Genomic DNA, 12375 nt, shown 5'->3' with positions numbered 1-12375 from the left:
ATCATCAAACTGAATTTATGTTGAAGGTTGAGGCATCCATATCTGTGATATGTATTCACCTTTCAAGCTTCTTATTACTGAGCACATTGCATATATGAAGTTATCCTTATTACATTTTAAGAACTTCTCATCAATATCTATCTATGCCCCATGAATGAAATGATGAGCTTAACTAAACCCACAGATATATAGGATCTGGTTATGGGTCAATATTCAATAACCAGTTAGTCCCATTTTAGCAATGAGGATAGTCGTTGTGGAGGAACTTTCATTCGTGCTAGGGAAAAGGGTCTGATATACTCTTCAACTTTGTCATTTGGAGCTGATATACCTCTTGTTATGAAATTAGCTTATATATACCCCTACTTATAAATAAATGGCTCACATATAACCCTTTCCTCTAACTAAATGAAAAAAAAGAGATAATTTTAATCTAACTTTTTATTATTTTTTTCTACAATATACAATCCATATGAGTAAATTTAATTCTCGTCAAACATATTTTTTGACTTTTTTTTGTTTCAATGACTAATTTAAAATTATTATTTTGATAATCAAATTTATTTATGTTTCACTAATATGCTTTTAAAACTTATTGTAGATGACCAAATTTTTTTCTTCGAATAAAAAAATCAAATTACAATATAGACAAAAAAAATAGTTTAAATTTTTTTTCTTTAAACAAAGGAATGAAAGAAAAGAATAAAATAAAAATAATAAACTCAAATAATTATAATAAAAGAAGTCAAAAAATAATTTATGTATTAAAAAAATTAAAATATACCTTAAACTTTGATAAAAGAATCATATATACCCCTAAATAATTTTTTCAAAAAAATTAAAAGTAATAAATATAAATTTAAAACTAATTTTTTTAACTTCCGTTAAATGAAGGATATATGTGAGTCATTTTGTAACGATAGGGGTATATGTGACCGTTTGTATAACGGTAAGGACATATATGAGTCACTTTCATAACGAGGGATATATCAGCTCCAAATGACAAAGTTGAAGGGTATATATCAGACCTTTTCCCTTCATACTAGGTGTCCATGATCCAAAGTGGCCTAAATGAATTGCCTCTTTGACTATTTGCCTCTCTAGTGCAATTTAGGTGGAGCACTTCATCAGATCATTCAATTGGATCTGCATAACATCATCACTTCCCGGGGCTACCACTAATTGCAACAAAAGATATTTGTCTCACACATATAAAAAATACATTATATACATCAAGAAACAAGATGTAGGATATGAAATTCTCAAGCGACAAAAGGGAGAATGGAAAGGCGACTTGGCAATCAACACTGCCTAAACATACTAGCTAACCAATCCAGACTTAATTAATAGTATGAAGGTAGTTAATTTGTGTTCCCAACAGAATTGCTCATCTATTCAATTAAGAGATATCGCCATTTCTGGTTGCTCATCTGGAGCACAGGAAGAAAGACAGTTCAATATCAACCATCAGTGATTTATCAAACATGTAACATATTGCTTATAGTTTGATTAACAGCAGATATCAGAGTACTCCCTCTTTTTTTTCGTTTTTTTCTGAGACAAGTTCAGAAAGTACCATAATTATCATTCACGAAAAAGTAGAGACACTCTAAAGGAGGCATTAAGTTCAAAAAAAAGAACTTCAGTATTTCCTGTATGCTAGCTCTGTCACTGCCTCGGGGAGATTCTTCTCTTTTTCAATGCTCTGAACCCAGTTTGCATTAATGTGAACCCTCTCAATGCTCTGCTTCAACGTCCTTGCAATGTACGGCTTGGTACGGCTAGCAAAGAACTCTTCAACTTCTGTTGCCTTCTCATAGGACGAGAACTGAAGAAAATAAAGATTGAGCCAAAAGATCAAAGATAATATGTAATGGAGTAGTAACTCATAAATTTGCTTTCCATTCTTGTGATTTCATTACAAGGCAGAAGAGGCAACAGATGCTGCTTTTGAAAAAAGTTGTCCAACATATATTCAAGGTTTCAGTAAGGGTTGTGATATAATACCAAGTTACTAGTACAAAAAAAAGGAAGAAAGTTGTCCTACAATAGTAAACAACTGCATGCAAATGCTTAAGAAAGATGGCAAGGGAGCAGAAACAAACCGGTGACACTGTTGCACTGATGAAGCGCGTCAATAGAAATCCAGAGCCGAAGGTCTTGTGGATATGATCCCAGTTTTCCTGCATTCAAACAGTTTATTAGGACAAAAAAGAATCAAGAATGTATGTCTTGTCTTTAATTAAAAAAAAAAGAATGTATGTCTTGCCTTGTTTCATCTTCCTGAATAATTTATCAGTCATGAAATGCAGCATTTTGTGCTGATAATTCTATAAGAACATGTTGCATTTCAATTTGTACCAATGTGAATTCCTCACTCTTAATGCCTACGTCTTTGTAAGTTACAGTTTAATACTCCTCCCTCCCAATTTACGTTGCACCATTTGACTTGACACGAAGTTTAATAAAGAAAGGAAGACTTTGAAATTTGTGCTTTAGAACAAATCTTAGATATGTGTGTGACTATAAACAATTTCATCAAAGGTAAAAGGGATATTTTAGACTTGCATTGTTTCTAATAATAGAAAGGAGCATTCTTTTTGGGACAGACTAAGAAGGAAAGTGTGCCACATAAATTGGGACAAACTAAAAAAGAAAGTTTGCCACATAAATCGGGACAGAGCGAGTAAAATTTGTCCAAGATATCTTTTTTCCTAAGCTACGTCTTTACAAGTTACAGTTCCACACAATACAAGGTATCTTATTTGAAAATAGTAATTCGAGAAACAATTCGAGCAATGTAATATTTCATGGAAAAGGAGTGTACTCACTTTTAACCAGTTCCAAGCAGTTTCACGGCCTTCAAAGCTAACTGCAAGACCGTAAACACAATCTTGGCTCCTCACCTGAAATTTCCAAGTCATAGAATACTCTCAAAACATTTTGTCAGAAAAATAATAATACATGACCTCTCTCCCTAGAGAGATAACCTAGTGCACCCCAAAAATCTTCAATACCTCAGAACATAGCAAAAAGTTGAGGACTTCAAGTATAATCTCGGGGTCCCTGCAAGATGCCAATGAACCTATAGAACAAGAAAATGCACTTATTTGTTTAGCATACCCATCACCTGATAACCAAAACATTTAATTTCACACTGGGCATGAATTGATAGATAACTTCACCTAAAATTCGTGTCTTTTCCTGGCTGAGGTCAGTCTCTCTGTAAATTCTTAAAAGAGATTCAAACCCTGATCTATCTGATTTATTCACCCTTTGCATCACAGCTACATAAACAGCCTGCAGATGGAAGGAGGGATCACAATCTGTGGAAGGTAAAGAAATAAATAGAGTTATAATATATACAAGTGTTGTAACCTTTCTCAAGTCAGGAGGAAGAACAGCTGTGTTTCTGTCATCTAAAAATATGCGGAAGCGCCTGACTGCTTCATTTATTGTTTCACCATGTCCAAAGGAAGCCAGAGCATTCAGAAGTTCCCCTCTCAACATGGCATCTAGGTGGCTTTCCCCTTCTTTAGGATCCCAACCAAGTCTCCTGTCAATAAAAGGGATATCCAATTAGAAACAAACCTTTTGTTGCCAAACTGAAAAAGAGCTTCATGGTCAACCAGGAGACCAAGACTAAAATCCCTCTCTTTCAGCTTCATGGACAACTTTTCTTCTCTCAAGCTTCTTCTTTTTGTGGTGAATATAGAGTAAACATGCCCAATTTGTAAAACACCATTACCCATTCATTCCTTTTTAAAGGCATGATTGGCAGAAGATATCTTTTTTCTTTTATTTTTTAGGATAAGTCAGCAAAGATATCTAGTTAGAACTACACAAAATCTCTAAATTCATTTCAATGTTTATTAACAGCTCTCAAGTCCTACTAATTTAGCAGTAGAGCTACTAGACAAAAAATAAAAAGATGCAAGAAGGTCTAAATCTTTATTTTCATGAACTAGTCTCCGAGAATAGAAATTGATTTTTTTGTCATAGGTTGACCTATAAATGTCAAGAAAGCCACAACAGGCATAATCTGGTTATGATTTCTGTTGCTTCCTGCTATTTCCAAATGCTTCTCTATTAGAAGTTCATCTATCTATGTTTATAACACTGGTAGAAATCACTCCAACTATGTGCCTTTGTCTCTTTCTTAACTGCTTACACCACCCATAGAGCCCAAGTCTTCTCCCCCCTTGGAAATTTTATGCGGAATTCACATGAGCGCATTTTTGGATGAGGACGACCAAAAATACAAAGATAAAGTAACATGCTCTGTACTTTCAAAAAAGAAGTAACATACTCTGCAGAAAACTGGAAGAGATTGATGAAAAACAACTTTATGTGATTTTGCAAGTCAGGAACAGCCTCAGCTACAATTCTTGCAACTTTGTAACTTATCTGCAAGAAGATAGAGAACAGTTAATTTTGGACGAACAACACTAGTACTTATAAGAGGTCTGTGAAGTAGTCAATTACACTGATCAGATTTGACAGAACAGTGTAGTCGAGCTCCTCCCTGAAAGAAGCCATCAGGGCAAGCAAAGATGACAAAGACTGGTGACATGCCATAGATAAGGCATATGAGTCATCCAAAATGCCTGTTCAGGAAAATACAATCCCATCAGCAGTCGATTTTAACTGTTAAATACAAATAAAGTTCAAAAAAAGCAGTAATTACCATATTTATCATTTGTTGACAAGACCTTTCTCTCTATGGCATATCGGAGTCTAGCTGACAGCTCATCATCATATTTGACTCTATAAAAACCTGTCTGCTCCACATTAACTTTTATCCAGGGATTTCCATTAGACGAAGAAGAGCCTAATAAGTCCTTCACATCAAGGGCTTCTGACTTTTCTTGCATTAAGAAGCTTTTACGAGCTTCATAAGATCCACAACAAAGTGTTAACGGAACTATCCATTGCCCATCACCATGAGAACCACTCAGTAAAAATTGTGTCTGTTGCATAGAAACACAAGTACTATCAAGCCCAGAAGAAGTCTTGAAGAGTTCATAGTATGGAGAAGAGTAGAGTTGGGTAATGGGAATCTGCAATAGACCGAGTGGTAAAAAAACCGAATTCATAAGTTAGAAACAAGATAACCTGCTCACACTCCAGCTTTTGGTCATTTATTTTGACAGAGACAACTGGGTAACCTTGTTGCTTTGTCCAGGAGTTCATCAACTTGTTCACAGGTTCACCAGACTCCTCCTGAAGTACAGACCATAGATCCTCTGTCTTTGCATTTGAGCAAGCATATTTTTTTATGTATGAAGCAAGTGCCCTCTGGTTTAATGAATTATTACAAGAGACAAAGTCATTAGTCCAATACAAGCAAAAATCTACATGATATTCTGGAAAGAAAATCAAGAACATTTATTTTATGATGGATGGTATATAAGATGAAAGTGAAGTTTCTCTTTTGACAAACTAATGGCTGTTTCTAGGGGTGTCAAATGGGTGGGTTGGATTGAAATTGAAAATATTAAAATGGGTTGAATAGAAATCGGGTTGGGTCTTGACCCGCCCAAGTTTACTTTGGGCTCAAATGGGCTAAAAAATGGGTTAAGTCTTGACCTGCCCAATGTGACCCGATTAATCTCAATAACTTAACATATTAATATTTAACTTTTATAATCAGAAATTTGAATTTCCGCTCAAATTTTTTGCTAAAAAAGTAACAAATTGATAGATAAATCCTAAAAGATGTAAAATAGATAATAATTCATATCTTCAATATAGGAAGATATCTTAATAAAAAGTTTTAAAACGGGTTGAAATTGGAGATTGAATTGGGCTCAACTGAGAATTCTCTTCAAAAGGGTTAAGCTTGAATAGGTTGAGATTGAACCCAATTCAAATTATCTTGAGCCCCAACCCTTAAAATTCTGAGCGGGTTGGGCAAGTTAACTATGTTTGGTTTCATTTGTGACACCCCTAGTTGCTTCTTAAGAATGACGGTCAACAGCAGTACCCAATACATCATCATGATCCCCATTACAAGATTTCTGGTATGCTTGTCATCACATTATAAAGCCCAACACAATATTTGGGGACGGTTTAAAATCAGTGCAATCTACTACTGGTATGGACATAATTAAGGAGACTTGCGGATGCTCACTAAGAAATCAATTAAAGAATAGTTCTAATTGGAAAAGCTTTAAGTCAGTACATTCAAGAGAGGAACCCCATTTGTGTGTTGGCTTCTCTTAACTACTTTAATGGGATTAACAACCTATCTGAATTTTGGAAAGTCATATATTTTAAATTTTCTTTGGCAACTAATGTTGCAAGACATGAGTATCCTTTTATGACAAAATCTAGAGTAATGTGATTTCAGTACAAGAATAGCAGTTAATCCCCACAGTAAGGATCACAATCATTCAAGAAGAACTTCTATATAATACTCTTTCTTACTCACTTTATGTGACACATTATCAAAAAAGATGAATCTTATTTTTTTTGGAAGTTATTTAATCTTAGAATCCCATTTTACCCCTAATGACATAACTTGTTAGGACAACTTGATAGAAAAGTTCAATCCTTCATAAGGAAGGTGAGAGAAAATGGAAATAAAAATGTCGGACTCTCACCACCTATCATGGGTGTTTTGTGTGTGTGTGTGTGTGTGTGTGTGTATATATATATATATAGTGGCGAAGCTAGAAATTTTATCAAGGGTGTCCAAGTCTTACATAAGCAATTTTTTTCCGATGAATGGATGCATTGCTAAAAATTAAAATTGAACTACATAAAATGTATATTACTTTTTCTTTACGAATCAATGTTCCAAAATTTTAAATATCAAACTGCATATTATTAGCTTTAATATTTGTGTCTAATTTGATATAAAGTAAACGAACTAAGCAAAAAAAAAAAAAGAGGGGGGGGGGGGGGGGGGGATTAAGCTTAAAATGAAATCATTTTTACGTTTCAAGGCTCAAGCTTTCACTAATCTATGGTAATGACAACAATAACGAGACATGAATAATGGAAGCAGAATCAACGAGGTGTTCTTTTGTTTGTTTTTGGCAGCTTTATAGAAATAGTTTAGAATTTTTTTATTAACTTTAAATTAAATAATTACATTTAAGTTTTATTTAGAATTTTAATGAAAAGAAATAAAAAGTAAAATTCATTGATAATTCAATTAGCTACTAAACCTAGATTCTAATTAAGAATGTAATTTAATTAGCTTAGACAATTAAAGAAACAAGTTAATAACTTAGAGTAATAATAAAATAGGAGTGTTTTATTAAAAATGTTTATAAAATGCAGCTGTGGGGATTTGGACCCACGCCTTTAAGTGTTAGCAGGAGAGCCTCACACCGCTGGGCCACAACATCTTGATATGTTCAGGTGGGCCAACATATTAGATTTAACTGTTGCAAGTAGTATTTTACCTATATATACGGTATAATTTTCCGGCGAAGTGTGTTCAATTCCAATTGGATACCCTCGGGAAATTTTAGCCCCATCACTATATATATATATATATACATATATATATACATGTCAACATCTTCTTAAATCTTAAACTACATACCAAATCAAACATCTTCACATGAAATGGGGCGGAGTAATAACTGAAAGCAAATAATACTTTACAATGAGTCACTGGTAAGGAAAGATGAGATATTAAAAAGGGTCGTCGCACTGAATGGTATAGTTCTTCTTCTAATTCCACCACCCCACTTTCCATCTCCAACTTCTGATAACAAGTGTTTGGAGAAGTAACTATATATCTTTTTTCATCGAACCAAGTAACAGGTAACTAGTATATGTCAATAATAGCACAACAGAATGAGGGGAGAAAGATAAAGCAAAAAGGGGTTGGAATGAAGACAATAAAAAAGAATGTTAATGTAGTAAATAATGGGAAGAAAAACCTGGAAACTTTCAGGTCCAAGATAGCTCTGTAGCATCCGGATGACAGATGCACCTTTTCTATAACTAATTGCATCAAAAATTTCATCAATTTCTCCGGCATGATTGATGTCAACCTGGTAAGACAAAACAAGATTTGTATTAATAGCACAACTAGTAGATATCCATAATTGGAGAAAAAACACAAAATTGCATCTTGCATTTAGGCTTTAGCACAATACAAGAACCAGACCGGAAATTGCTCCATACCTCAATCGGGTGGGATTCTGCAAGCCCATCTAGACGAAGTCCCTCAGTGGCCTCTTCAAGAAACTGCGTCCAAATTTTCCATTCTGGGAACAAGCTGTCAGTCGCCAAATAACTTACCTGAATGACAACCAGAGAAAAATTAGAATGAACAGCTTAACAACTCAGTCAAGTCAATGAACAAAAACATATACTTCTAAGAAAAGCAGCATACCCATGTTGCAAACCCCTCATTCAGCCATAGATGTGTCCACCATTCCATGGTTACAAGATTGCCAAACCACTGATGAGCAAGCTCATGAGCCACCACAGTTGCAACCTGAAGAAAACCAAAATTTTATTCAACACATCCAAAGATAGAATCAGTCGCTTCAATACCACGTGTCATAGGAAGCCAACCAACTTCCAACAAATATAGATTACCCTCTGCTTGTTAGCAGCGGCAGAATGCTTATCATCATAAAGCAATGCTGTTTCTCGGTATGTAACAAGACCATAATTTTCCATTGCGCCTGCAGCAAAATCAGGAATTGCAATCATGTCCAATTTGGGTAGTGAATATGGTGCACCAAAGTACCTGCGAGTATTTTACTCCACAAATTAGAATACATTTTGAAGCAGTTGTTTAGAAACCCCAATAATGGTATATTATCAATACAAAAATCTAGAAACTTTACTTATAGGGAAAAATTCAAGTTTTACCCTCAGTGATCCCTCTTCTTCATTAGTTTTTCTTTTCCATAAATGAATGACAAAAACATATTTAATCAAAGTGATGCATACTCTTTGAAGAGAGGCAGCGTTTTGACAGCAACATGCAATGCAAAGTTTCCTTGATTTGCCTTGCCTACCTGACAATATACTCGAACAGGAATTCCTGCACAAAAAAGCGATGTAATAATTTACCAACAAAAGATAATCAAAGGCATATTCACTAATGCCAAAATATGTACCATCAGATGTTTGATCCTCAACATAGTCGAATAAGCCAACCACAATTGCCACCAAGTATGTAGACATTATTGGAGACTCTTGATAATGAACTGTTTTAAGATTCCCCGTCACTTTTTCTTCTTCAGCCGGCATGTTGGAGAGAGCTACCAGTTCTGATGGTACTTCAAGTGTAATTTTAAAGGTGGCCTGGATAGTTCATATCAAGTAAGACAAAGGAAAAATAAAATTTGAGTTCCTAATAGTATTAGAAGAACCAAATTCTGTAAGTAACAGAATAAAATACTTGACAAAGATTAAAAAAAAGAAAAGAAGATTTGACCAAGTTCATGTGTGTTTTGTCACACTAATAGTTCACGTATGATGATAATATAACAAACAGCTGCCATCACTAGCAATTTAACATTACAGAGTAGATAAACAAAGACAGAAGTGCACAGGTGGAAACAGCAAAGATGGTCATATGCTGACAATACCTTACAAGCAGATTCATCCCAGCATGGAAAGCAACGTTCTGTAAGTAACAGAATAAAATACTTGACAAAGATTAAAAAAAAGAAAAGAAGATTTGACCAAGTTCATGTGTGTTTTGTCACACTAATAGTTCACGCATGATGATAATATAACAAACAGCTGCCATCACTAGAAATTTAACATTACAGAGTAGATAAACAAAGACAGAAGTGCACAGGTGGAAACAGCAAAGATGGTCATATGCTGACAATACCTTACAAGCAGGTTCATCCCAGCATGGAAAGCAACGTCTGGCATCAGCTGGTTCAAATTGAGTAACAGCCATATTCCGTTTCTCCCCATTATGTTCGTAGGTACTGCAAGGAGCCAATAAAGACCGTTAAGTGATCTATAAATAGCACAATCAAAATAAAGTATTCTGAAAACAGAACTGCAACATTATCCTCTATTGTTTTTCTGTCAAACTAAGATCACTAAAAGACTACTACCAATTGACAGGGAAGGAAAATGTTGAATTGATATACTAGCTTCCTAATCAACAGGATACATCATAGAACTAATACAGTTAGGCCACAACAGAGTAAACTCAACTGACTTGCTAAGGTACCTTCCAGACAGAGCTTATGGAAGTATTACCTTTCCAATGACACTTGCTTAATCAATCATCAGCCTAATATATTATGACAAGCAGATATATATTCTAGGTAAATATAAAAGATAACACCAAAATGAACATGTTTTGTGAAGCTCAAGTGATGAGCCTAATATATTATAACAAGCAGATATAGATTCTAGGTAAACATAAAAGATAACATCAAAATGAACATGTTTTCTGAAGTTCAAGTGAAGATTATTGGGGTCTTCGAAAAGCATAAACAAGATAATCCCAAATTCTATGATGGAAAAATCATGAACAATCAACAACCATCTATGCTTGGGAAAATAAATATAAAGAGTCAACCACTAAAACAGAACTCAAACCAATTTTGTCAAAACTTAATACCTCCTGTAAAACCCTTTCATCCGGTCATTCAGTGTTCCTTCAAAAGCCAGACTGAGAACTCCAAAACCAACTGGCAAACTTTCTCCAAACTCCACCACCAATATCTCATCCTCTTCAATCAACCCCACTTCCAATGCCTCAAATACCTAAAAACATGTTCAATTAGTTTTATTTTTTTTATCAAACCACTTTTTCTCTAACTTGTTCAAAAGAGGGTCAATCTTCACCTTGTTTGAAGATTTGAAATGAACAGTTTTGGGGTCAACAGAGAGTTCAGCAGCATTGAGAACAATGAATTTGGTGGGAGAGACAACATCGAGGGAGATGTCAACGGCGCCGGCGAACTTACAGGTGACAAGGTCGGGTTTCAACTTCAAATCATACCTCTTTGGAACAGCAAATTTGGGAAGACGAGATTGTCCTTTGAATGGATCGTAGTTTTTCTCCATTGTTCACTCGAGATTGTTGTGTTGAGAGGATTTCAGTATATTTATGTTATATAATGAAATTTTGGATCTGGATGAATTGATGACAACTATGATTATCAACACCAAAAATGGTTTATATTAGTTGTTAATATATTTTGGTGGATTAAAATGATCCCTAATGAATAATGCATTCTTAACAATATATGCTCCATTAAATTAAAAAAAATTATCTAATTTTTAAAGCTAAAACATATAAAGAAATAAATCAAGAACGTCTTAGCAGTTATTACATTGATGTTTAGAGAATATATTCGAGTTTTTGGTTAAAATTAACTCTTAAGTATAACTTAAATCAAAAATATATACTCATATTATATTTAGGCGGAATTGTCAGGTGGACCCTTGTACTTATATTATTGTAAACTTTTCTAGTTAACATTTTGTCAACTAAACCCTTAAAACTCCACCAAAATGATATTTTTAAGCTCCTCCAACCATGCGTGTAGCTCACTCTCTTTTATTTAATTGTCATGTCATATTCACGTAAGATATATTAATGTCACATCATAATTATTTCATAACTATGTTTAAAAATTATTAACCAAAATCATTTAATAAAATGTAAAATAATAACATTTTAATTTAATATTGGCATCTCTAATCTTCTCTATTGTCACTATTTTCATCACCAAACGGAAGTCATCGCCGGCGTCGTAAAATCCATTAAAATCCAACTATAAAACCCAATATAGCATTTCCAATTTTTCGGTATGGATAGCAATACAAACTGGTCGGAGAAGGTAGAGGATCTAGTCGATGTCGGAGAAATCGATGGAGTCATTGCGTCGTCTCCATTTTTGTCGTCGTGATCTCCATTTTGTCGGCGTCATCACCATTTTTGCCGTCGAAATCAAAGTAACAACAATCTAAGCCACCTAACAACCACAATAACAACAACCTAAGCCACCTAACAACCTGAGATATTAACAACTATATTTGTTCCACTAATTTTCTGATATTTTCTTTGTTTATTATGCTCAAAAAATTTTTATCCAACTTTGTTTTTTATTTAGGGTAACAAAAAACAAAAAGAAAAAACAAGAAAGAAGTTGGAAAGGAGCGAGGAAAGGCTGAAAGAGAGAAATTGAAGTCTGGGAGGGGAAGAACAGGGAAAGTGATGATTGAAGAGGAAAAAAATAGGGATAAGTGGGGGAAAGAAGAAAATTGTGAAAGAAAAATGAAGATAAATAGTGATACGGTGTGGATAAGAAAGAAAAATGGGATTGGGGTTGGGGTGGGGGTGGGGTGGTTGGAAAAAAAAGTAGTGTGAGGAAGAAGATGGAGTTTTCTCATTTTTAAATTTATTGTTTTCTT

At 34.3% G+C, this 12375-nt stretch overlaps 1 protein-coding gene across 1 annotated transcript; it reads right to left on the bottom strand.

Annotated features, from left to right (window-relative positions):
- Nucleotides 1-1453: 1453 nt before the first annotated feature.
- Nucleotides 1454-11332, bottom strand: LOC101250430 (aminopeptidase M1). Its single transcript, XM_004245022.5, has 19 exons — nucleotides 10801-11332; nucleotides 10574-10719; nucleotides 9824-9926; nucleotides 9099-9285; nucleotides 8929-9022; nucleotides 8569-8722; nucleotides 8360-8464; nucleotides 8149-8265; nucleotides 7902-8015; nucleotides 5116-5298; nucleotides 4688-4970; nucleotides 4486-4607; nucleotides 4310-4407; nucleotides 3379-3556; nucleotides 3186-3300; nucleotides 3018-3085; nucleotides 2832-2906; nucleotides 2106-2183; nucleotides 1454-1828 (listed from the first exon to the last, which is right to left on the bottom strand). The coding sequence occupies exons 1-19, from the start codon at nucleotides 11020-11022 to the stop codon at nucleotides 1643-1645; spliced, it is 2628 nt and encodes an 875-aa protein (XP_004245070.1). The 5' UTR covers nucleotides 11023-11332; the 3' UTR covers nucleotides 1454-1642.
- Nucleotides 11333-12375: the final 1043 nt, after the last annotated feature.

This window comes from Solanum lycopersicum, chromosome 8, assembly GCF_036512215.1.
Source record: "Solanum lycopersicum chromosome 8, SLM_r2.1".
Lineage (NCBI taxonomy): Eukaryota > Viridiplantae > Streptophyta > Magnoliopsida > Solanales > Solanaceae > Solanum > Solanum lycopersicum.
This window is presented reverse-complemented; position numbering and strand designations above follow the sequence as displayed.